We start from the raw sequence: 26,916 nt of genomic DNA, 5'->3' as shown, positions 1-26,916 counted from the left end.
TACTGCCCAGCTTAAAACCAACAACATATCGGCAGACAGAGAGAGCAGAGAGGAGAGGAGAGGAGAGGAGAGGAAGAAAAGAGGAGAGGAGAGGACAGACTCTTTTTTAAATATGCTGCGCTTTTTGGTAAAGCAGCTGCATCCAATGTTAAGTAGTATTTAAAACATGTTTGGAAAGAAGGACAGTGCAGTGCTGGCATTGATTTATCTGACTTACCTCTGTGACAGCCACTGCCAAGCCTGCACATTTGTCATGCCATTAAAATGTAATACTAACAGAGCCCTCAATTATTTTGGACAACATGTGATGATGGATGCGTTGTTCCCCTTTTACTCAGAGATATCTATATAATTTCACCTTTACATTTTGACATTTGGAAACTAATTAGCATATCAGCTATAGTCATGAGCCTTTTAAATGTGTCTCTTTGATTTAGATGGTCTTTCATTTCTCAGGCCCAAGCATGTTAATCACATTGAGCCTTCCAGCTCACTCACTAGCAGCGTCACCATCACATGGGCTCTGAGGCAGAAGAAAGCAGTCGTATTTGCTAAGTTTACCATGACCTTTATAACTTTGTAACAGCATCAAAGAATGCGCACATCACTTGATACTAGGTGCCTGGCTTGAAAACGTGAAAAACGAAATGCTCTTCCTCAGGTACGGGCTCGATTTAATTTTCTTTATAACTTTGTAACAATTATTTTATAAGTGATTATTTAGATTCCCCCCAACAAACATTTTTAATTGATCATGAAAAAACTATGTCTTGGATACAGATATTAGGGTGTAGGGAAAATCTATTAATTTTAACCATTAACCACTGAATCATTACAGTAGTTAATGTGTTTAGCTGTCTATGGTGTCTGTTACCTTGATCGTTTTGGTCTGAAGTCTGAGTCCATTTAACGTGTTAATGGCTTTCTCTGCATCCTTTGGGTCGATGTAGTTGACAAAGCCGTAGCCCAGACTCTGTCCTGAAATACCAGAGAGAAAGAGAAACAACACAAAGTTACAAAATTACTCCATTCAATTCGCCCATTGACAGCAAGAAAGGAAAACATGTTAACTGATACTCCCACCCATAGAGACATCTTCTTGGAAAGCATACGTCTTCCCCTGGAAAATCCTGGCCTCTACATTCAATTCATATTTCAAGTCATCAATTGATTGGAGACAAGGAAATATCTTTAACTGATATTCCATTCAATATAGACATCTTCTTGAACAGCAAACATGTTTCTCTGGAAAACTCCATGGCTCTGACCCTTGCACTTCTTACTCTTGACTGCTTGTAACATTGGAGATCTGGGAATTTAAGCTTATTCTACTGATGCACTCATTGTTAGTTGCTTGAGTTAGGACTAGTGTCAGCTAAATGCCTAAAATATAAATGTGAATGTCATGAATTAAATTCCCTGTGAATTAAACATTTGAATGAACTGTGTCCAACCCCAGCAAATAAACTACCACAGCAAGTACAAACAACATATGTGTTACTGTCTTTGCAGCCGTGCAAAAAAAAGAGAAAAAAAGCCCACCACCCCCATTTTCCCTCAAAGCTCAGAGAGTGTCTCAGATAGCAGACTCCCTTTGAGTGTGAAGCAGGCCTGACATCTCCCAGTGTTTCCCCGACAGATCGAGCCTTTCAAGAGGCGTAGGACTTTAAGCGGACGCCTCCAGCCATCAGGGCCTTCAGTCGGCTAGTTTTACAACAAACAGCCTCTATCCAGCAAAACCACACACAAGCACAAAGAATCCCAGCTAGTCTGAGAGCGGCGTGCGCTTCTTCACGCTAATGGGAACAGACAGCGGTTAGTCAGAGACAAAGTGAATCACAAAATATGGAGCATGGCTGTTTCACCAAATAAATACATCTGGGCTATGGATATCACAGCACAGAACAGCTCAGCTCTGCTCAGCAGCGAGTAGTGGAAGGGCCAGGAGGGACTTGTAGTCCTAACATCAAACAGCCGATGATTCTCTCCTCCTCTCTCCTCTCCTCCCTCTTTTCCTCTGGATTAACTGTGGATTATCAGACGCTCTCTATTGTTAATTAAAAACCTGCCATCCTGGAGAGACTACTGCTATTTATAACTAACCCTCCTCTCTTCCTTCTCCTCCTCCTCTGTTTGACTCTCAGCTGACACCAGGTGTACAGTTTGGCTATTTAAATATGACTCACATTTTTTTTTAGAGGTTATTTTTATGGCCTTTCCGCTTTATTAGATAGAGTACACCGAGGAGAGATCAGGAAGACGGGCGAGAGAAGGAGATGACATGTGGCAAAGGTCATGAGTTGAATTCAAGCCTGTGATGTAGCAAGTTGCCGATCAACCACGATCGCCCTTACAACCCATATTACCCAGTGGATATGCAAATGTCTTTCTATTATGCATTCCACCAAATGAAGATGTCCAAGAGCACAGTCCTCGTAAAAATTGTAACTTTTTACAGGTGCATGTATTCAATTCACGCAGACAGTTGAAAGTCTAGGAAGGGTGCAATGGCTGATAGGCTGCTGCTTATAGCGTTCTGCTCCCTCGTTCACCGTCTCTCCCTCCCTCGCTTCCCACTTTCCCATCACCTTCCTCACCCCTCTCCCTCAGCTTCAACAAGAAATGTGAGGTTCGACAAGCGCAGCTACCAGAAGGTTAGCAGAAAATGAAGTGTGCTGGCGAAGAGCACTCATGCAGGGCAATCTAGATGGGCTGGCTGGTGCTTAATGGTACCGACACACTCAGCACTCAGAGCCATCCAGCCAGCCAAACAGGCTGCTAAACAGGCAGCCATGGACGCTGCCACTGTGTGAAGGAGTTCTGGAGGGGACAGTCTCAGCATAGGTTGAGTGTATGTGTGTGTGTGTGTGTATGTGTGTGTCGTGTGGGCGCGCTCGCAAGTGAGTCAGTGATGGATTTCAGTCTAACCACAGATGTAATAATTATGTATTTTCTTGCATTACAGCCCTGATGGATGTGGTATTCAACAGCTGCTATATGTTAATGAGGTGTTTATGTAACTTTGTGTGTACGTGCGTGTGTGCACTTCCATAGAGTGTGTATGCCGTTTGCATGGGGAACTTTGGTTGGCATTGACATATGTGCCCACCCCCACTCTCATCTTCGCTCCCACTTTGGCATGGCTCAGGGCCTCCAGGGCTGGAGGAAAGGGGGTGGGAGCCGGGCTCGCTGGCTGGCAGCAGTCCCCAGGTGAGTGGGGAGATGAGGGGAGACAGGGGGAGACATCTGCCTGCAGCACCAGGGAAGCTCCAGGAGGGGATTCCACCCACCATTTTCAGCCCGCTACGGAGCTGCTCACAGCAGGGAGCTACCGACAGACTGCCTGGCTGCCTGGATCCTGCATGGATGGGTGGGAGACGCAACGCCAACGCACCACACTGTCAGATGTACACATACGTGCACACACATGGAGGTAAACATGTAATCACTCAATCACACAGGCACACTCACACATACTGTGAAGTATGTCCTCACAGCAGGGAACACGGGACAAACTATGAGGAATGTAGATGGCTGGCGGCTAACCAGTGAATGTCAACACCAGAAAGTGTGGCTTACATCCTTTATCCTCAGTAACTTAAAACATCCTGTATTATACATTTCCTCTATTTCTATACATATATGATCAAAGATGTTTAATGGAGACATTGTTAAAATTTGATTTTATTTGAATGGGTAAATCTAAAGTTTACCTCATTTGAATTAGAGGAGCTGGTGTTGTCGGCTAATCAGGGTCCAGTGTTGTGACCGTTCTACCTGTGAGGATTTGGATAACAGCTCATGGCGCATGGCGGGGCTTTGTGCCAGCGAAGTGGTATTTTCATCAGGCTTATTTTCTCAACTGTGCCTGCATGCCATTTTGGTGACTCGCTGTGAACATGACTGTGCCGAAGTTGGAGAAGAGGCACAGTAGGGGGTTTGTCAGTAACAATCAAGCAGCGCAGTGCAATTTTGGTGTCAAGGATTACCAGGATTACCAGGACAAATGTGTATGGTGCAAGGTGCAGTCGTGTTCTGTGCTATTTCCATGGCTTTACAGAGTGATGCTTGCATGAACAAATCCTATTCAACAGCTTACCAACCCTTTTTTGTGGATGACATGTTGGCCAATTTTACTGATATAAATCCCATTTTTCATTGATTCTAAGTATATACACATGTGGCAGTGGTTGAATGATTGTAATCTAACATAGAACTGTCAGTATGTGCCATGACGCACGGAGTGGGGATTGTGGAGGCGGCCGCATCCTGTATCGATGTCAGGGACTGGCTGGTGGTTGCCCTAACTCCCATAGCCAAACTGTCCCTGTGGTTCACCGCCAACTTCTGTTTGGCTCTTCGCCTAATATCATTGAACCGTTTCCTACAGAGGGCAACAGTTCTCCTAGGACCAGAGCAACACAGTAACCAAATGTGTTATTTCCCCCCAAGCTTATTTAATTCAAGGTGCTGTATATTCACCCATGGTGATTCTGCACCTCCTGCACAAGGAGAGTTTCATCAGTTTCCTCTTGGGAGACGCTTTTGTGGCAGATCCGCTCTGGACTGGTCTTTCCATCATGAAATTGTCAGTGCCCCATGGCAGAGTGCACTACATTTAAAGGGAAGGAGTGAAAACAAGTGATTTGATTGGTCATGACTGAAGCCAGTCCCTACCACACCTACTGATAATATGTTCTCCTAATCCCACCCCGTTTCCACCTGCGCCACAGGTGTGCTGCGTGCCTCTGGCCACAAAAATACCAAACATCAGTCGCCATGCCCTGTGCATGGCGTGCAACACTGACTACGCTTTGCACCATGCACCATTGATTCACAAAAATAGAGCCCTTAGTCTTGAAATTCATCCATTTAACTAATGCAATTCAACTAAACTACATTTATTAGCAAACATCACAAACAGCATTATTGTTATGCTGAGCCACAGTATATTTGAAAACAAAATTATGAAAATTGAATAATATTGGACCTTTAAGACAAAGGGTTGTGCGTGCACTCACTCGCCCGCATAAAGCAACCCACACACACTCACATATGCGAGGCCGGTGCTGAAAGCAGTTCTCTGTCTGTGGACCAACCAATGCATGCAGTAGTGGAGCCAGCAGGCAGTCTGGTTGGCTTCAGCCTGTCACAACAACAGGCCTGTCCGCCTCAACACTCCCCAGCAGGATCAGCCCTGCATGCTGCCTGCACTTGGATCAACCCATCACTGTACCCTGCTCTGCTCCGGCTCCACACACCATGGTTAAACGCAGTTCAGACTCACTTTAAAATCGCTCGGCATGGTTCAACTTAGCATGGTGCCTTACTGGAACGCAGTTCATATCCACATACAAGTAATAAACAAAAGCAATTCAGCATAGACCAAGTGAACGTTGAACTTAGTATCAACATAGTGCTGTTGAGTATGGCAACAGCAAAGGTTGCTTTATATTGTAACACTGCTTTCCCAATTGAACTGAATGCTGCCCCAAATGAACTATAGGAACTGTGACATCTAGTAAAAGCAAAGGATATATAGCACAGAATCTGATTTATTTTAAAATGTAAAAAAGCTAGGTCTTTGTAGAGCTAGAAAGCCATTTAGAGAGACTACAGAGTTGTCATTAAAGAATAATTACAGACAAATATCTTGAAAAAATACAGCATCTGAGACAATACAGAGAAGCTATTAAAAATGCATGATAAATAGCCTCTAATGGGGTTGTAGCTAACAGAAGAATCAGCCCTGTGCTGATCAATTAGCTTAATGGATACATTAACTTATATATTTTAATTGTCAATTAAAACCACAAACCCAAATGATGCATTGCTGTTTATAATGGCCTTTTAATGAGGTTAGATATTCATTTGCCTTGATTCGTCAGTTGCTTACAGTGCCAGTCCCGTAAATCCTGAAGCAGTTGGAGGAACACAAGCAAAGACAATGCTCAACAGCAATCAAAGGGGATTTCATTATTAAAAAAAATACATATTTCCAATATTGGTAGAGGTCTTGTTGTTTATGTGAAGTATATAAACCTAATAATTTGTGTTTTTAGCTAATATTGTGCATGTGTGCATGTAAGCACTGGTGCTTGCATCTGTATTGGCCTTGGTACTGCTACAGCACTACAGCCCTTTATCACATTTTATCACATGTCCAGTTTCACTGAGAACAGGTAGGCTACTTAAAGATCTAGGGGTGGGGGAGTGAGGAGGTGGGGGCTAATTTGAACCCACCTCCGCTCTCTTGGCAGACCTTTTGTACAATCTGAAATAAATACTAGAGGGAGGCGGGCATGTTTCTCAGTGGTAAAATCACTGCTATTTCTAGTGAGTGGCTCTTTGTTGTGTTGGCGAGGCGTTATGACTAAGCCATTATTTGTTTCCTGAGGAGCAGCAGGTTGCCCAATGTGTGAGATGAGAAAATGAGTGTACTTCGAGCGGGTGTCCTGCCTGCTGGCCCCGATGTGTAACAGTGGCTCCCCCCCCTCCAGCACACACACACACACACACACACACACACACACACACACACACAAACACACACACACACGCACAAACACACACACGCACACACACTCTTGGATGCATGTGAAAATTCACATACCAATGTGCAATTACATGCATAGGCACACACAAGCACAAAATATTTGTACTATGCATCTAAGTATTACATATGCAGACATATATAAAGTCAAAAGGATGCACTCATTTATATTCATGTACTGCACTGCAAGGCACACAGAAAGGTACACAATCATGTGTTGCAGGGTACACATAGAAAGAGCCTCCAGTTGCATATTGCCTGTCATTATTTTGTTCCCTTCTTGTTGTATTATGTGACTAAGAGCCCTGTACTGTAGACATGAAAGCATCTTCAATTCCTGCTATCATCAGGCAAGGCTGACACAATGCACTATAGACCCTTTGATCTAGAGCGGAAGCTACCCAATGAAACACATAGCAGTAAGAACCATCCATCTAACTATGTGCCTGGCTGCAATCCATTCTTCAAAACTATTTTCTGTAAGTGTACAGCTTATGAATTAAAAATTACATTTGAACTGCTTACACTAAATAGACAAAATTAACAAAACAGACTTAAAATGTTGTACTTGGTGGCTTTGGATGACTGACAGCATTTTGTAGTAGTGATGCAACTGCACCTGGTTCAAATTCCATTTTAAGCTTATGCACATCTCTGTCTCTGATCCTGTAGTTGACGTACATTTTTCCATAACAATGAAAACTTTCTGCAGTGCCCGCTCTCCAAAAAATGCTGAAGCGGTCTAACAAAGTAGAAAATCAGGTAAGGTTGTTATTTGTGTGAAGTGACCCTTAAAGGCTACCTAAAGAAACCCTCTGTGGTTGTTCCCAAAGTCCCACACCCTGTCAGGAGTCATGGAGTCTATCTGTCATTTAGCAGCCATGGGAGGACGGGAGCGGCAGAGGGGCGAGGAGGGAAGTGGATCATCGGAGCCATGAGCGGATGACGCTAACACACCTTGAGAGGACCAGCTCCCTCTCCCCACAAACAGGCAAATCCGTTCGGTCAGTCTTAAATTTAGCCACATTTTAAGATGTGGAGGAAGAGGGAAAAAAAAAAAAAAAAACATTTCAATTTGTCAAAATAAATGTGTCACACTCACTGCTTCCGTTCTCTTCCCTCCTCTGACATTTTGCCCCTTGCTGCTGCAGCAACTTGAGGTAGTGCTATTTTTGATGGGCCAGTGCTCCCCAACATTTGGAAAGGTGCCCTGTCACCAGCTTCATGTCAAAATACACTTCAGTTACCTTAGAGAGGTTCAGCTCCCTACAACATGGGGGTGGGGAGGGAGTTCAGTGAGTGTGCAGAAAGATGAAGCAACACCTGGAGAACAAAAGACTACAGTGCCTCAAAGACTAGCAGTACAGTTTGAGCAATAGTACATATCATGTGGCATGTATTGAGCCAGTTTGAATAACTAAATTCATAAACACAGCCACGTCCCCCGCACACACATATCTACTGTAGCTCCCTCTCCCACTCACTCATTCAACACATCTTTCCCTCCTGGGTTGCCAAGGTAGCAGCCACTGTTGCAGTCAGGAGGCTCCCACTCTCAGTTCCCAAGGCCCTGCTTCCACCAACACACACACACACACACACACGCACACGCACTTGCCCACATAGAAGCTCAGGGACAAACACACACACAGACACACGCACACACACCACCCCCTCATGGTGGCTTCCTGAGCCTTGGGGCCAGTGGACTGCAGCCTGCAGTGTGTGGGCTGGCTGGCTGGCTGTGCAGTGTTGGAGAGATAGAGCGATGAAGACAAACTGACAGACAGAGGAGCCCCTTTGAGTCTTGGGTAGCCCTGTTACGTCAGGACTGGGGAGCCTGCCCTACTGCACCTGCTGGGCTTCCTACTGAGAGCGCAGAGCGTCAGCAAGCCCTCAGGCCCGCAGCCATCCACCCCCAGACCTAAGTGACCCACGCTGGGGAGAAAGGGACCGTCTGGCTCCCTCTTGCCCAGGTACAGTGCACTCAGAGTTGAGAGTGGGAGGGTGAGGAACCAGCCCTAAGGCACATTCAGCCTTTGGATCTGAGGCCGACACAGGGGACCCTCTCAACCTCTATGTTCCATGTAAAGGGCACTCAGAGAGGAATGAGAGGGGACAGAGGCAGTCTGAAGTGAGGGTCATTGGAGGAGCAGAGCAGAGAAGCAAACTCAGGACATCCAATTCTGGGTCCTAGGCAGAGAGAGGGGGAGGGGGGCTAGGAGGAGAGAGACAGGACATTCTTGGGACCCGGGACTCTGAAACTTTAATGTGTGTCTGCCTGCTAGTGTCTGCACTTCTGAGCCTGGCAGCTCTCTTAATACCTGGCTTTGGAGATGTCAAATCCTTTTTTCATCTCTTTCCCTGTCAGCTTTGTTCAGGCTATCTTCAGCCTTCAGCCATTTCAGGTTCAGATAAATGCTGCCTGTATCTGAGATACAAACACTGCACCAGATCTCCCCCTGTATGAATTCACGAGGGATTTAAAAGTATGTAATGGTTTCTAACCACACAGAACAACATTGCATTTGTGTTGTATAGGTGTTTTGGAAGGTGTAAATGGATCTCATCATACGGCAAACAGAGGAATAACAGCGAGTTTTGTTCCTATCACTCTAGTAATGATGTGAGAAACAGCCCGGCTTGCAATCTGAAGTACAAAGAGCATCAGCTTTGCTCCTGAGCGTGTTCTCAATGCATATTTCAGTAGCAACAAAGAGATGCGGGTAAACTGAGGTTTATATGGTGAATATTTGATCTGCTCCCCGTTAGACTGACAGACCTTGTGCACAAGCTAAGCTCCACCCGCCTGTCCTTGCAGATCAGGGTTAGATGCATATTTTATGTTTGCAATACTTGCGGGTGCACTTGATGTACCATAACAGAAATGGAACGAAAATGAAACTAATGGAAGCGTGGAAGGTTTGTGCCTGCAAAGCAAGCTAAATTCAACAAACCCGAGATGTTTTTGCACCTATCTGACTCAGGTGTACCTGTCCTCATGTGAGCATTGAGTTCACAGCAGGCTTTCACATGGTACTGTAGCTGCTGTCTGTCAGAGGCATAGAGAGGTGTTCTGGCTCTGACTACTCCACAGCTGACATCACAGTCCATCTATTTTTCATAGCCAACATCTGCTTGGCTTGCTACATTGTCACTATGATTTGCATCAGATCCCCAGATTCCATGTGTAAAACCAACACATGGAAGGTGACTGGAGTAGTGTGAACGAAAGGCTTCAGTTGATGTGCTTTGGGGTGATGTCCGTATACAGGTTTTGATGTAGAGATAATATAATTTCATCTCAATAATAGGAAAATGCCATTCCCCTTATTAAAAGGTGTGGAGTTGCTGTGTGCCGCTGATAGCTGGCAGTCAGTAAGTGGTGTGACTGCCTGAGGCAAAAGGTAACACAGCAGACAGAGTAGGGCATAGACAGCAACTGGTAAACACGGTGAACTGTTTACTCAACAAGCAAGAAAAATATCCTATCTATCTCCACAGAATATGGCTTCTGTGCTTTTGGCTACAATAATTATTGGCACAACATGAGAATGCAAAGAAATGGTCGTCTCTCAAAATATAAAATCCCTTTTCTTTTTTTTTTTATCACAACACTAAAACTACAGACGCAATCAATTCTTGTTCCAGCATGAAAAGCCATTTTCTTTTCTGCCATGTCATTATGAAAACAAATACATTCATTTCTCCAGCAGAAATGCAGCCGATGCAGAAAAATGATCCCGAAAAATGACTAACTGACAAGGATCAGTCAATTCCATTTGAGCGTGTGTGTGTGTGTGTGCGCGCGCGGCCAGAAGAAGCAATACTTTAATATATTCCATTAAAACTTTGCATTCAGTATGTTGCAAGGTCCAAAAGATTTTTTCCTTGCTCTCCCCAAGGGTGTGTGTTTATTTATTATTGGCATCTGAGTGAGAAGTGGCTGCTTCCACTCTTGCTCAAGTTGTGAGCTTTCAAATTGGCGATTTTCGGCTTAAATAGACATTTTGCTGCCTTTAAAAAACCAAAAACAAACACAGAGCGCTGTCTGTAGTGGCACCATCTGTGGTGCTCAGTGCCTCAAAGCAATCATGTCCTTGACTTAAGCATTTATATATAAAGCCTTCTCTCTGCCCTGAATGCAGGTAGACAAATGTAAAAGCTACTACAGCTATACGCACTTAATTCGAACAACAAAACGCTTAAGCTGTCTTTGCATCTTTCCTTTAAGAGGATGCCCACAGTCAGGAGATTCACAGGTGGAGGCCTGGGGCTTATGTGCAAGTGTGTGTGGGCTGCAGCTAGGTGCGTGTAAGCTAGCCTTAAATAAAAGATTAACCTGCATGTCCCTGGTGTGTTATGAGAGCACCAGGCAGAGGTAGCTGTGCAGGCAGCCAGGCAGGCAGGCAGGAAGGTAGGCAGGCAGGCAGGCAGGCGTGTGGGGAGCAAGAAAGACACTCAGAGGTGGCTTTTCAACCAGCTGAAGTCAGCCAGGGTGACAGACGGAGCTGGAGTGCCTACGCCCGCCCGCACCCGCCAGAGCCTCACGCCACGCTGGCGTCATCAGAGCTGACAGGAGCAAGTCCACAGGAAGCGGAGAGGAAGCTGAGGACCTGCCTGTCTCTTCTACCTCTGCTGACGCTCAGGTGCTCACACCTTGTCAACACACACTCACAGGCTGGTCACATTCATGGGAAACATATACTCAAGATGCAAGCACACAAATACTCATGCATGCTTGCTAATACTGTGTGTAAACTCTTCATTTGAAATGAGCAGAATGAAGGAATGACACTGAACTGATCTGAAATGATAATCAACATGCTATTAAAGGAACTTCATGCTAAAAACATATGGCCCTGTCTTATATAATACAATACGAATACAACACAAAATGCAACCAAAAGACTGAATCCAATGTATATCTTGTAATCATAAAATATTGAAACTATTATGCAAATACATTTTTTTTCAATTGTAGTGAGTGAGTGTATTTAAATTCTTTAACTGTGTTCTATTTTTCCAAATGAATAATACAATACAAAGGCAGGGAGGCCTTAATATTCCCATCAGTATGAATAATACGTGGCTACAGAACACCATAACCGTCCTTCAGACATATTCAAAAGTTTTCTTATTGAAATTTCAACGTTGCAAAAAAACAACAACCCATCTTTGACTTTCTCGGAAATCCTGAAAAATAAAATGGCAAAAGTTGATCTTTCTTCACACTGATGTGTGGATATTCACGAGAGACGAGAACGGGTACAGGTGTATATATCAGGATCCAAAAATAGCGCTCTCTTTACTCTCTCCACCATCCTCATTCTCTTTACCCCTCCCTCTCGCCAACCTGGCTTAGTCCGTTAATGATTTGGATGACTGTTAGAGAGCGAGAAGCCTCTTGGCATTCCCTACTAGAGGAGGGAGCTGCGCTTTGTTAGCCTAAAAGTTTGCACGAGGAAATTGCACCCATGGGAGAGCAATGCAGGCATACACCGCAGGGGGAGACGGAGGGAGGGCAGAATTTATTTATAACTCTTTGTGTGGATGCTAAGTCATCAGAGAGACCTTGTAGTGCAGAGCAGAGAAGTACCCTAAATGGTTTGGGAGTGAGTGAACAAACATTTCTACCTCTCTCACATTCCCCATTTAGGCCCCTAGCAGGTTTACAGCAATTCTGTTCGTTTTTAAACTCTCTCCAAATATCTGCTGTTAGCTTGGTTCCTCACTGCTGTCTGTGAAATCACACTTAAGGGGAAAATCGGGTGGAGAGATAACATGGTGATGGTGATGATGATAGCATGTGGTATCCCAGTGTTATTTTTGTACACACCATCTTCCATTATCCTGGTGGAATCTGACTCGCAGGCCCCATTTTGGGGCCCATTACAGAGGAAGAGGAGGACGGTCCTAAAGTGGAATCATAGAGTTGCAGAAATATGCTTCAAAGAACTAGAGAACAGAATGGGAGAGGAATGGCTGGACCAGTGGCGATCTCTGGTTTACAGTCGAAAATGGCACCGCTATTGGCCTACGTGTTACACTTAATCTATTACAGGAGGTCTGATTCTGTGAATATGTGTGTGTATATGTGTGTGTGTGTGTGTTTACTCCTCTCGCCTTGCCTTGCCTGCTATCCCAGAATGGCGTGGTGATCTCGACTGCCTGCCTGCCTGGTGCTCTTTAATGAGATTATCAGGAGAAGAGTGTCAGTAAGTAGGATCTAAAATGAAAGCCATTATGGAGCATTATCAGAGAGCTGCGCCCCCCTCCCCCCAACCCCCCTATCCATCTGCTGTATGGCCACCCACACAGCCACTACGCCCAGATTACAGCCATGATTAGCACCACGAAGTGCTGCTTAATTTAAACACCTCTGGAGAACATGTGGCACTTTGCTGCATTGCTGAGTTGCAGCGCTTGAGCACACACAGAGGGCAGAGCTGGATTTGTGCTGTAGAAGACACTCCGGGCAGTGAATCCTCTCAAACGCTTGAATTGTTTGGAATGGCTCCAAATAATGTTTGACCCAGGACTCGTGTAAGTCTTTGTGAGGCATTCATGTACTATTTAGCTCTTTGAACCTCTGTGTGTGTATGTGTGTGTATTTGTGTGTATATCTGTATTAATATTTGTTTTACAGAGGCAATCTTCATCCCATGTGATACTCGACACACACCTACAGTGCTTGGCCAATATATCGTATCTACACCTCTCTTTGATTTGTTAACAATGTGTAAAGCATTCATATAGATCCACATGAGCCATCTGGGTACATGTGGGGCACATGCCAGTCTCTCTTAATGACTGTTAGCATTAACAAACTTTTTTATTCTTACCATTTTACAGTCATTTGACAGTAAAGACAGCCAAATATATAAAGGCTTGTATGGCTAAAATTGTGACAGGCTGGCAAAAACACAAATTAAATGTTTAGATTTAGGTTACCAACAATCTTAAAACATGTGGTTTTGATGTGAATCTATAAGTGTGTACCTAGCTAGAGTGTTATTTCCTAGTTGTTTGGGCAGCAGTGTATATAGGCGAATAGAGAGTCCATCCTTGAACCACAAGATCCGGGTTCAAGTGCCCCCTGTCAGCAAGCATCTGCCCTGCTGAAGTGTCCTTGAGCAAAACACTGAGTCCCTTTTAAGCGCCAGGGATACTCTTCTGACCCTGCGCTCTACCCTTCCTATCGAGGGGAAAAAGCAAAAAGGAAAATGGGGTACCTGTGATCTTGTCGCGGACCAGCTTGCAGGACTCGATCTCGCCGATGCTGCCGAAGAGGCTGCGGAACTCCTCCTGGGTCATGTTCTGGGGCAGGTAGTTGACGATGAGGTTGGTCTTGCTGTCGTCGGTGGCGCCGCCAGTCTGCATGGGCGAGGGGCAGCCGCGGCTATTGGTGGTCGGCCCGTTGGCTGTGGTGCCTCCTCCGCTGGGGCCGTTTGTCACCGGAGCCTCCATGTTACTGATGATCTGGGGCAGGAGAGAGAGAGAGAGAGGAGGTGGAGAGAGAGGGGGGAGAGATGAGGAGGAGAGGAACCGTAGAGAGAAAGGACAGGGAGGAACAAGGGGAGAGAGAGAATTTGTTGGCTTCTCTATTTATAAATTTGGAATATTGAATATCTAGCAAGGCATACAAAAGTCTAACAAAATGGTTATTATTTTCATTATTGAATTTCTAACTAGCATGACTCTCGTTGCATCAGGTCGGATCAACAGTCTTGGATTAAAAGGCCTTTTGAAAGCCTAATTCCAGTGTATTCACAAACAAATTTCAGTTTTCAAACAAGCTTTGAAGGTAAATCAATGTTTTGGAGTTATAATTAATTCTTGCCCATTTTAAGTGACTGGTCCAATAATCATACATCACTAAATTCAGACAGTGTTGTGGTGGTAGGGCAAAATTTTGGTTTACTGCAGAAAAAGTGGGGACCCAATGGAGACCCCACAAGTCAGTGTATTAGTTGTTATAAGGCTGACACAGTAGGTGAGTTTACCCAATATTTTGCAAAAAAGACATAGGTATATTCAGTATACATGTGTATATGCTCGACTACACTACTGAGTATGTCTAGCAGCCCAGAGTTATTCTCCATTTAGTATCCCCTCAAGTAGAACAATGACAATAAACGGCGACAATGTTTCTCTCAAAATATGGAATCACAAAATAAACATATACTGATCACGCTATACACGCTACATGGCACAATTCTAAACATCGAGAAATACCACAAACACTAGACACAGAGGAGATAAACAGCTAAATATTCATGAAGACAGTTGAGAGATGTCTCTGAATAGTTCTCTTTTACTTTGATAGCTGCTGGGGTTTCTGGGAGGTGGCAACAACAGGGGCAGCCCTTCAGCTAGCTATTTGACTGCTGATGCTGCTGCTGTGACAGAGAGAGAGAGGTTGGGGTTTTTATGTCTGGCTTTTCAGAGCATCTCAGGAGCAAAGTATTTGAAGAGGAACTGGTGAGCTTGGTGTGTGAGAGAGAGAGAGAGAGAGAGAGAGAGAGAGAGAGAGAGAGAGAGAGAGTCAGAAGTGCGGGGAGGAGGAAGGTAGGTTGCCCTTTGCTTTTCTACCACAGCACACTAATACATATTTAATACAGATCCTCATTCCCCAAACAAAACCGATCTGTAAGGCAAAATTATATTCATCCATTTGCATAAAAAAAACATTTGTTTGATCAAATTATTGGATTTTGTTACAGTCTGTTGATTTCATCATCCAGTTAGATGAAGAAGCGGAGCTTTGAGAGGTTTAGGCGAGGGTGAAGTGAATTTGACTGAGATATTTTTTTGGAGGGGAAAGGGGGGGTGGGGGTGTTTAATATCAGTGAACCACAGATGGAAGGAGCAGACACCTAAATCTAATCAGTGCAGGGGGAAGATAGAGCAGTCTTTGAAAAAAAAAAGAAGATGGACACACTGCTACGAGGTTGTGGAAGGTATATTTCCATCTTGGCCGGTGTTTGACCAAAACAAAAGACTGTAAGCGTCCCGCCCAAGAATGAAACAAAACACACAGTGATTGATTATCTATCTAACGTCCTGTACTGTCTCCTTGCACTCACTGTGAGATCCTGTGGTCCCTGCATTATGTGTATGAGAATAAGACAATTTTTTTATACTGAACCGTGGCTAGTGCCTGACCAAAAAGGCCCATGTATGTCCATTCCCATTTGAATATAACACCGCTACAGATCACCAGAGCGAAAACCCACAAGCTCCCGTGAATTCAGCCTACAAGCACTGTGATGACTTAACATGGTGAAACCCTAATTAAGATGTAAATGTGGTTTAATCTGATTCAATCAAAGTTTTAGAGTCATCACTCAGATCTCTCCCTTTCCCCTGTTCCACCATTCAGCCCTCTGTCTATTTTTAACTATTCTAAAGTCTACACGCAGACAGGAAGCAGGGCTAGTTTTAGCAAGGAGAAATGGCACACAAGTCCTATTTCACTCTATTTCTGGATTATCAAAAGATTGGACTTGTGTTCTAATAATATAGCACAAAGCTGATTTTAAAAATTTCGCACTGTTTGTACAAAAATAGTTTTCAAAACCATTTAAGGCATTTACAATAAGTGTACTTCTTAGTTTTAATCACTTTACTTCTATCACTACTTATGCATAGTGATAAGTAATTGAAAGGGAAGGCAAACTATGACCTCTGTTTTTATTTATTGTTTTTTATTTTCTGGAGAAGACTTTATTGTATGCAAATGATCTGACATCAGTGTGATATGATACTACATACTATAATGCATACATGAATGTGAATATATAAATTTGTTTTGTAAACATTTACATTACCAAATTGGTGAGTAAACTGAATTTAGCAGCGATTAATCCTCTACCTCCAAAATAAGGCTCTATTTCTTATCATTTATTACACTTCTTCTTTCCTTCAATCTCTGTGCTTTTTTTTTTAGACAACCTCCAAATGTTTCCAGGAGTACAGGAGTAGTACCGGCAAAATGTCAGTCTTGAGTCTGCTTCCATCCTCTCATTTTCCACACACACACACACACACACTCACACATACATCTATGCACACAAATGCACACACACGCACACAAAAATGTGCATGCACATATATCCACACATACACACAAATGCACGCTCAGACACGCTCTGTGGCATCTGCAGTGAGTGGAAGAACAACACACACACACACACACAGACTGAACAATGCCCCGAGCCCACAGCAGAAACAAACAGACAGGGAGACGTCTAAAAGCTCTCAAGATGAGAGCTGCATGCAAATTGTTCTTTTGACAGTATCCTTCCTCACTCGCTCACCACTCTACCACAACAGAGAGACAGAGAAAGAGAGACACAGAGAGAGAGAGAGAGAGAGAGAGAGAGAGAGAGAGAGGGGGGAGGATAAAGCATCTAGCCATAACAGAGTTGATTGGAGAGGGCCTTATTAAATCTGTTTACATTCCCTGCTGGGCTCCATTCTGTCAGAGAGACTTTCAACTCCATGGGACATGTTCTGAGGAGTTTTCACACCAAAATGGCCGCCTCTAATTAACAGGGACCTGCCGAGTCCCAATGGCCAATTATATTCCTCTCCTTGTCCCTGCCCACCAGCATTTGTGCGGCTCAGCAGTCCACTTGGTGTTTGTGGTGCGCTCTCTGGCTGTTCCTGCTCTCCCACTGTGGAGCCCAGTGCTGCGGACGGCGCTCACTGCATGTGTCCTGACCGGGCCCAACACACAGCCCTCTCTGGCTAGCTGCAGGAGCCACCGAGTCAGCCTGAAGACACAGCCTCTTTTACTCACAAATTATAATGCTAGTCGTGTAGCGGGCAGAACCAGCACTGGGCTGCTAGCTAAAGGAAACACAAGTAGATGCCAGTGCTAACAGTCGCTGGAAACGTGCTTTAGAAACATGCTACACTGTGAAAGAGAGATAAAACTCAACTTGCTCTAGAATGCAAGCTACCTGCTGGTCATTCTTAAAACTGGAATCTCAAGAATGATAAGTCGATTTGCCTTCACTGAAACACAATGCAGGAGCTACAGTAGTGATGAAGCAAAGTGCATGGGAGGGACCTATTACTTTGGGATTTTTAATGGGTGCTTGAGTGCTCAGTGTAGGAGCGAGAGAGAGAGAGAGAGAGAGAGAGAGAGTGTGTGTGTGTGTGTGTGAGGGAGAGAGAGAGAGAGAGAGAGAGAGAGAGCGAGCGAGAGTGTGTGTGTGTGTGTGTGAGAGAGAGAGAGAGAGAGAGAGAGAGAGAGAGAGTGTGTGTGTGTGTGTGTGTGAGAGAGAGAGAGAGAGAGAGAGAGAGAGAGAGAGAGGGAAAGTGTCAGGCTAGCAAAGAGCAACCTTTGTGTATCTCAGAGGATCATGTGTCTGGGGGGAGGAAACTAAGGCAGGGAGCGGCCCATTAGAAAGGCCCAGGGGTTCAGCTTTACATGCGTGCATGAAGGCTAAACAGCATGATTGATTTGTAACAGTTCTTTTCTTTTAAATCCTAAAAAATCATCACATACAAAATTGAGAAATGCTATATAAGTATGCAATAATCTTTTATTGGCTTCCTCAAAGATATACAATGGATGGAGTCAACTGCTGAATATTGCTTTCCCCTAGTCTCTGCACAACTTCCTCCACCCTTGCAACCAAACCAATCCCCCCTCCTCCCCTCCCTCTATAGCCCCATCCATCAATTCCTCCTACGGTTCAAACTGTCTCAGTCAGCAGCATCACCACCAGTGCGTATATATGTAAACACAGTATAATATCAGATCATGTTACTTCATGGGTGTGTAAAATGGCTGGGCCATCCATTTGGCGGCAGTAGTCTCCTTACCATCTTTGGCTGTGTCAGCAATCCCTTCTCTGCCCAGCCCTGGAGCTGTGGGAGCTCTGCCTGACGCCACTGTGTCTCTGTCGACCCCTATGGAGCGGAGCACAGGGAGGGAGGGACGCACAGCCCACCGGTCAACATCACACACTCACTTTACAGGGTCAGGGTTGGAGGGGGATTGGGGTGGGGTGGGGGGAATCGGGGGAATGGTGGCTCACTACAGAAATACTGTACACACCTTTACAGTCATTCCACCAGTCACACTAAAACGACAGGTGGCTTGTTTTGTTTTGTTTTTTTTTTTGGTTGATGTAGGCTTGGTTGAGATGAGTCATTTGAGATTGGTGAATTTAATATATTAAATTCACACTGTGAAAGAGAAGAAAAAAATATTGGGTTTTGAAAAATGGGATGAGTCAAATTGATGGGAAATTTCTTCAAGCTGAATATGGAATTGCTAAAATAGAAACGGGGGTAGAGATATTATTTATTTTGCTGTTTTAATCTGTTTCAATCATCGGAGTAGCTTCATAGTGTACGGTGCAAAACTGCGTGTATCTGTTGAAGTCGGCAGACTGGTGCGGTGGCTGCAGTGACCTTCGCAGAGTTTATAATGAGGGTTTCCCTCTTGCTCTCTGTGGGTAAACAAGCCCCTTGTTGAAGAGAGACAGAAACGCCACAAATGAGCAGGAAGTCTGTTCACTAGCTCTCCAGAGCAGGGGGCTCAAATGCCTGCAGCTAGCTACTGATGCTACAAGCAGCCAATTTAGCAGGAGAGGAGGAAGAGAGGAGGGATGACCTCTGCCTTCATTTACTCCTTCAGAGAGATGAAGAGAGGGAGCGAGGGATCAGATGGGAGGAGGAGGCGGAGGAAGAAAAGACAAGGGTTGAGTAATGGGGAAGACACTTCCGATACTTCAAAGAAAGGGAGAGACAGAGGTGGGGGATGAGAGAGAGAGTCTGTACATGTTCTGTTGTCAATGTGTCTTGTAAACTTAGGCAAGAATGCATAATGGGGGTCTAAATGAGAGTGAACTGTCAGCTTGAAAGGGAAAAAGAAGATACAGAAGGGCAGAGGGGTTAGGGTGGAAGAGAAGATGAGGAATATTGTTTCTACTGCTGACAGGTTATGGTGAATATTGAGGTATTTTTTGGGATGATCATTTAAAAATAGGTTTAAGTTCAGCCACCTTTGTTTTAGTCTGGGTGAAGACTGAAGGGTTACTGTATGTCTAAAAAAAACAAAACAAAACAAACAGACAACAGCAAAATCTAAACAGCTTTATAGAATACAAAAAAAACATACTGTATAATACATCCACTGTGTGAACCTCACTGGGACATATTGCTGATAAGCATTACGCTTTTTTATGTACTGTATTTTAACATTTTCAAAGCGTTTAGCTTTGCTAGGTCACCTCAGTGTGAATGCAGGTGGGCCAGAGCCAGTGAGGTGGATTTATAACCATTTGAAAGAGCCAGGAGTGGACAGTGCCAGGGATAGCTACACCCCAGGGCCAAGGTGCCCAGGCTAGTTACAGTGTGAAGCCACCGGATACAGTATAGTGGACCAACATTCATTTCAACAGGCAGAGGACTATATACAGTATAGCCTGCATGTTAATACAACTGGCCCCATCCATTAAATTATAATATCAGTTGGAAAGCTAACCTGAAAAAAGGAAATGTTAGGCAGAGGTGAAACATCAAAAGCATTTTTCACCCATTCTGCAAATCTATCATTTTACATACTGTGTCAGTGCAAAAGGGAATGGTGTGCCGCAGCAAGCAGACAGTGCAGTGTAACTGTAGCATGTACAAATGTGGTGATAAAAATGTAAGCAGCAGCAAGCAGATGTATATGAGTCTCCATTTAAACAGCTAACGTACAGAGCAGAGGAGCATCATGTCGGCAAAAGGAATATTACGTTTCTCAGAAGTGTGTTTATGAGACTCTGCATCCCATTTTCCAAACACTACTCAATGCTCAATATTCAATGCTCAACCATTCAATAACTGTATAAAACACACGGCCTCAAGTACACACACACACACACACACGCGCGCGCGCGCGCACACACACACAATCTCATCTTTCTTCATTTTCTCTCTGTCCTCGCGTTTATCACATGAACACACACACATGTGGATCTTCTGATAAAATCTCAAATAACACCGGAATAAAGGCGCAATGCAATTACATTCACCAACCATTGAGATGAAAAACCGCTCATGGATGCATTTTCAATTATTCAGAGAATACATTTCAGTCGGCGCTTAGAAGCTGGGGAGACTTATTATATAATCAATACACTCTATAACGCCATTAATATTTGATGCCGCAAAAGTGCTTCCTGTCTCCTTGGGCTCCTGGCCAGTGGTTTCTGGGTAGTGCAGTCAAATAGGACAGGCCATATCCGCCTACAGCAAGGAGGGGGAATATACATTTGCTTTCCTCTAATAGTCTACAATACCGCAGGCACAGTCATGGCCTTCCTCTAGGTTTGTACACATCTACAGGGTATTCTACTGCACTGTGCAGTAAGATTATGACTCCTTCTCTTTCTGCACAGCCCTGCATCACCTGGTAAAACGTGTAAAAGCCCTGCGATGTGGTAAAATTTAGATGACCGAGAAGAAGTTTCCTCCTTCTTTTCCTGTCCTTTTCACCCTCCTTTCTTTTCCTCTCCTCACTCCTCTGCTCCTTTAACACCATAAAACCTCCACTTTTATTGCTGCCCCGGTGCAGGCTTCCCTCCCCCTGCTCTTACAGAGCTTAGACAATCAATTTACCCTGACTTGGCCAGGATAGATGGAGGCTGTAGAGACTGCAGAGGTAGATCACTATGCTGCAGGATCTCTTCACTGATAGACACACTGCCTGGCGGCTACAAAATGGAGCCAGCGTGAAACCCTCTGACTTCTAGGGCTTCGCCTCACCATCTTGTTTCAGATATTATTGTCTATTTCCCTAGCTTTAGTTATCTTCTTTTTACCAAAATTAAGAAATTGAGAAACGAGGAATACACTAAACGAGAAGTAAACTAAACAAAAAACATCACCTTGTTCTTTTATTTTATTGGCAGAAGCTATGTGACCATATGACCTATATGTACATGTAAATAAATTGTGACAATTTGTGTTATGTGTCCATTTTGTTCCTCGACATTGTGCTACCACAAATAAAGGCCACATCTGATCCTACTGAACTCAGGCCAAACTCCCTCCCAGTCCTCCAAAGTGATACTGAATTGGAGTTCCTATCAAACCGACTGAGACACAAAGAGATTAATACGACTTTACTATCTCAGCTCCTCGGCCAGTCAAGTTCCCTCTAATGCGCTCTGCGCTATTGATTTTTATTTTTCTCTCTCCTCTCCCTTTCTTCCTGGCCGTCTCTCTCGCCGTCTCTCCACCTCCACCAGCGTCTTCCGAGCTCTGAAACGTCCTGCAGGTCAGACGGATGCTGGGCCGGATCAATCAGGAAAAGTAATCTGGGACACCTCATGCACGCAAGCACACACACACACACACACACACAGACACAGACAAAAATACTCACAAACACACACACTAAAAGACACATACACACACACACACCCCTCCTCCCTTGCACTCTGGCCTGCCTGCCTCCAGCCTCATCGATCCGCATCTACTTTACCAAATGGATTCTTCTCTTCTTCCCTCCTCCTCCACCTCTTTCCTCTCTGTGTGACTCAGAATAATAAATGTTCCAGACCGCGCGAGACGTGTACGTAAGCAATTTTTCATTTAACTTTGGCTTGACTTTTTTTTGTCTCTCCCTCTTTCCCTCTCATGATGCTTCACTGTTTCAGCGGGATCGATGCAGCTTTCCCACACACCCCCTCTCAGCCCTTGGGTAATCCACGCATACTTGCGTCAGGTTAAAGGTCAGGAGATGACAGGGTACTGCCATTTGCTGAGGGGAAAGTCAGACGGGATCTTTATAAATACCCCGTTTTAGCTTTCTCAAGATTTATATTTCCAATATGGCACAAGTGTGGTGTTTAGCAGGTTTTTATTCACATTTTAAATTTCTGCCGTATTGTTCAATTTCCTTTCTTTTTTTGAAGGCTGAAGAGTATGGCACAAGAATGGTTGTCCAAACTCCGCCAAATGCGAGCACAACTCGATCAAGAAAATCCTCCGTAGGTGCACGGCCGAAGATCAATACATGAAGAAAGAAAAGCCAGCACTCATAATGTCCTTTTGTCATATATTTGAATGGGCAGCTATAGAGCACAAACGACGGACGCGTTTCAGCAATAAGCCATCATCAGCAAGAATGGTTGTGCCATATTTTACATTTGCTCAATTGAAATGATATACTCTATTCAGATTTATCAGACTTAATTCTTCACAAAATTTTCTCTAACTATTTCATGTTGTATTGGAGGCTGTCAAAGGACAGACAAGACAGCCTTCAAGGACAAGGACTGTGAGGATCTACAGTACTCCATCTCCATCTCACTCCTCTCTCTCACACACACACACACACACACACACCACACACACACACACACACACCGCAGTCTCATTGCTCAGCCAAACTGTAGGCGGAACTGGAGCCATTTGTCCACTGGCTGAATCCCAACTCTGCACCAACGCATGCAGAAAATTGGTGAGCATCTTGACTCTGGAGATGACACTTCAATTTGTGCGGCTCCAGTGATGTGGTGCTCTGTGGTTCCTCCCTTGTGGGGGTGTGAGATCAGCTGGACACCTGCCTAGCTGTTTGGCTGCGGCCTGGAGCATGGGGCCCGGGCCTGGGAATTGGAGGCCTGGCCTGGTCCCCGTCCCCCAGCCCCAGCCTTGGCCTGGCCTCTCAGGTCCTCATCACAGTTCCCCCAAATTTGACTCCCGTGCCAGGCTCAATCCCTCGCCCGCTGCCCCTAACCTCTGTTCCTCTATCCACACCTCAGGCACAAGTCACCGCAGCACCATCATCTCACCTGCAATCTTCCCTTGAACTGCATCAAAACCCCATCGACAGACAGGGCCCAAGCCTCGTTTGCCAGCCTTTGTGCCAGCGCTCGCTGCAGCCAGCACCCAGACTCCCAGCTCAGTCAAATCAGCAAGATGTCTCTGCTGTGCATCGCTGTCTGTCCTGCTGTAATCCCTGGGTGTGACGGATGGGAGCGATCACTGTCGAGGTCCTTAGCTAGGACTTTATGGTGGATTAAAGGGGCTAAACCATCGTCTCATCCCCTACATGGGATTCCATCCTCAATTAAATGTCATTAATGTGGTTAAAGGTTTTAGTGAAGCTGATATTTATCTACAACATGTAGGGCCTATTCGGTAAGTATTAATCGTTTCTGTGGATGGTGACAAAGGAGACACTGAGAAAAAGAGAAAGAGGTAAAGACACAGCGATGGATAGAGAAAGCGGGGGGGGGGGGGGGGACACTGTCAGTCTACAGTATATCGCCCATGTCAGCTAACATCACTTGAAAGGTTGATCCTCCCCAACAGGGCCCTTTCTCTTCCTCTTTCTTCTTGCTCTCTCTCTCTCTGTCTCCCTTTCTCACATCACAAACACACATGGACTGACAAAAAAAAAATACACACACCGCAATTGTCACGGCTGTGATCTAACTTGCTTACTTTCACGAACCTGAACTGGTCTCTGAATGAATGTAAGTGACATTGCCACATTGTCTACAGCGACAAAACCCTACACCACTCTGGGCCTCATTTCAGGTAATGGTAGCTCGTATTTGAGTTGAGCTGAAGGTGTTTTTAGCCGGGCTGGGACAGAGGATAGAGGACGGAGGAACAGACAGCGAGGCAGGGGGAACGAGCGGGCTGATCCATCTGAGTCAGCACCATGTGTCATGAGCGAGGACACCACCTCCACAAGTAGCTGGCAGGTGAACGCGGCCACGCACCTGTGCAGGCAACCGGCCATTTTAGTGAGGCTGCTCTTCTATCCTTAGCAAAATACACTAAAATACACTAACACACACACACGCACACACGTATGCACACGTGAATGCACGCACACAGATTCACTCACCCATGCACCATGTGTCCACCTTCATGTGTCAGGTCAGAAAGAAGCAATTCAACAAATTAGTGTCAAGCTATTGTGATCGACCAACTGTATCAAAACTAGGTTCCTGGCTTGCTGCAAACCTAAAGTTCTCTCTTTTTTACTCTTTTTGTATGCATTAATAAAACGAGACCTTGAAGACCAAGGTAACCGGCTAAAACAACCTCTCTGAAAGGAATATAATTCCCTAAGCAACAGAATAAGAAACTTGTAAACTCCTCCGACTGACCTCGATCTTCGCAGCCTTTTCACAGTAGGACTTTTAATTAAAACTGGTTTGGGGCTGGAAGTGGTAATATTGGCTTTGTTGAACAGGTATTTAAAGAGGTAAAAACAGCCTGGAGGTAAAGGACAAGAACAAAACCTACAGCATGGCAGAGAACAAGTGAGAGAGAGGAACACGCACAACGCACAACACACACACACACACACACACACTGGCCCGGCTGCTGAGCAGAGGCAGAGTTCTTCCTAATCTAATCACTGTTTCCCCCATCAGCTGCATCTCAGACACAGCCTCCATCTGTATGTATGTGTGTGTGTGAGAGTGTGTATGTGTGTGTGTGAAAGAGAGAGAGAGAGAGAGTGTGTGTGTGTGTGTGTGACAGTGTCTGCCTTACAGCAAAGGCAGAGAGCTAAATCACATAGACACCAACCGACCGTTGTACTCGAGAATTCATTCCAAGGCCTAGGGTACTGTGTGAGGGTGTGCGTATGTGTGCATCTGTGTGTGTGTGTGTGTATGCTTGTGTGCGTGCACGCGAGTGTGTGTGTGTGTGTATGCCTAGGAGCTAATCTGGTTATTGATTCGGCTCTGAACCGGAGCTCATATAATCAAATAGCTGCAAGAGGAAAGGACAGCCGTCCGTCATCTGTCTTAATGAGTAAACAGTTTGATGGAAACAATGAATAACTAGGAACTACATCAGATGGAGGAGGTTAGTAAATCACTGGTAGAGAGAAACTTTGTCTATCCTCTGACAAATCTCTTGCCAACCTTCTTCCTGTGATGGATATGACATAATAAAATATCAATTTATTTCATTTGGATTTTCGTACAATAGGTATGCTGTGTGGTTGGTTCCTTGGTATACTGCTTATATTATAAGCCCTGTGTGATTTGAATATTCGTATCAGCTACAGTAATCACCATGTAAAAAAGATTTCTATATGCTTGGTACTATTCCCCTCTTGAGTACGCTGTCATTTGAATAGCTTAACCATATCAATCACTTTGCAAATGCTATAAAGTTGCATTGTACTAGTCATTACACAATCAATTTCGATTCGAGTTTGACTTGAGAATTTATGGTGAGGCCCATCTTCTGTGAAAATCTAATCTCGATGTAACTTGATGTGAGAGTGGTGCAATCATAAATGGTTCCTACTGCAGCAGGAAGAGAGGAGAGTTAGACACAAAAGCCTGAATGTATACTAGCACAGCTAACAGACGAGGCCTGCGGCATACCAACTAAACCATCAAGTGTGGCGTGCATTCAAACGAGCAGATTAATCCCCCCTACCACTGTACAGTGCAGAGTAATTGAAAATGCCCACAGGAGACTATCTATGCTCATATACTGTAGCATGTGCCAGGGAGGAAACGTATAGAAGGCGGGGGCTGATTGCCGCAGAAAATTCTGGAACGGCGTTTTAGTCCGATAGCACGCGCCGGGGAGGCGTGCATCTACGAGATAGCACACATCTATCTCACTATCATTCCCATTTTCTCTCTCTCTCTCTGTCTTTCTTTTCTCTTTCTCACCCTCTCTCTCTCCCTGATACCAACTTGACGGGTGCTGTTCATGCCCGCTGCTGACGTTTATCGGTCTTGATAAGCATCGGATGTCACGTTCCCTCCATTTCCATCTAGTTATACTGTGTAGGAAGGAGAATGTTGCCGTCGATGCGAGGGGAATATGCGTTTACTGTGAGAATCCATATCCCTGATGAGACAACCACCTCCATTATCAATATTACCATCTCAAACCGCTGTCGATAACTGCCAGTGGGACCGGCTGGGAGCCTTCCCGGGCCTCGCGTGTGCTGCGCCAAAAAAGGCGCACCGAACCGCTGACTGACAAGAGAAAATAGTCAGGTATTATCCAGCTCCTCTCCGGCGCTCTCTCTAATAATTCATGAGGAGATAGCTTTTCCTTTTAGATGGAAGTGGAGAAAGCTACTGTCAGCCCCAGAATTATGATTTTCATGTACGGCGGCCCCTATCTTTATGAGTCACTGGTCACAATTGACTTCCAGATGGACTTTCTATATCCTCTCTCCCGCCGCACTGGGATTCTCCCGTGTCTTGATATGGTACATAGAGGGTAAGATCAGGCTTTTTCCTCGCTGTGTTAATGTTGCTATTGATGTGATAAGGCAGGCTGCGGGATGTCGTGTGGGATGCTGCGTTTGTAGGCCCTAATGTGTCTATTATCCAACCACAATG

General features: G+C 44.8%; 1 protein-coding gene across 2 annotated transcripts in view; it reads right to left on the bottom strand.

The window, feature by feature from the left end:
- elavl4 (ELAV like neuron-specific RNA binding protein 4) overlaps positions 1 to 26,916 on the bottom strand; it is a 71,718-nt gene that overhangs the window by 22,458 nt on the left and 22,344 nt on the right. For both annotated transcript variants that reach the window (XM_071920474.1, XM_071920472.1), the window contains exons 3-5: positions 18,395 to 18,481; positions 13,789 to 14,035; positions 875 to 978 (exon numbers count right to left, since the gene is read on the bottom strand). In XM_071920474.1, the coding sequence (XP_071776575.1) occupies positions 875 to 978; positions 13,789 to 14,035; positions 18,395 to 18,481 (438 nt within the window). The remainder of the gene's footprint in view (positions 1 to 874; positions 979 to 13,788; positions 14,036 to 18,394; positions 18,482 to 26,916) is intronic.

This window comes from Centroberyx gerrardi, chromosome 9, assembly GCF_048128805.1.
Source record: "Centroberyx gerrardi isolate f3 chromosome 9, fCenGer3.hap1.cur.20231027, whole genome shotgun sequence".
Lineage (NCBI taxonomy): Eukaryota > Metazoa > Chordata > Actinopteri > Beryciformes > Berycidae > Centroberyx > Centroberyx gerrardi.
This window is presented reverse-complemented; position numbering and strand designations above follow the sequence as displayed.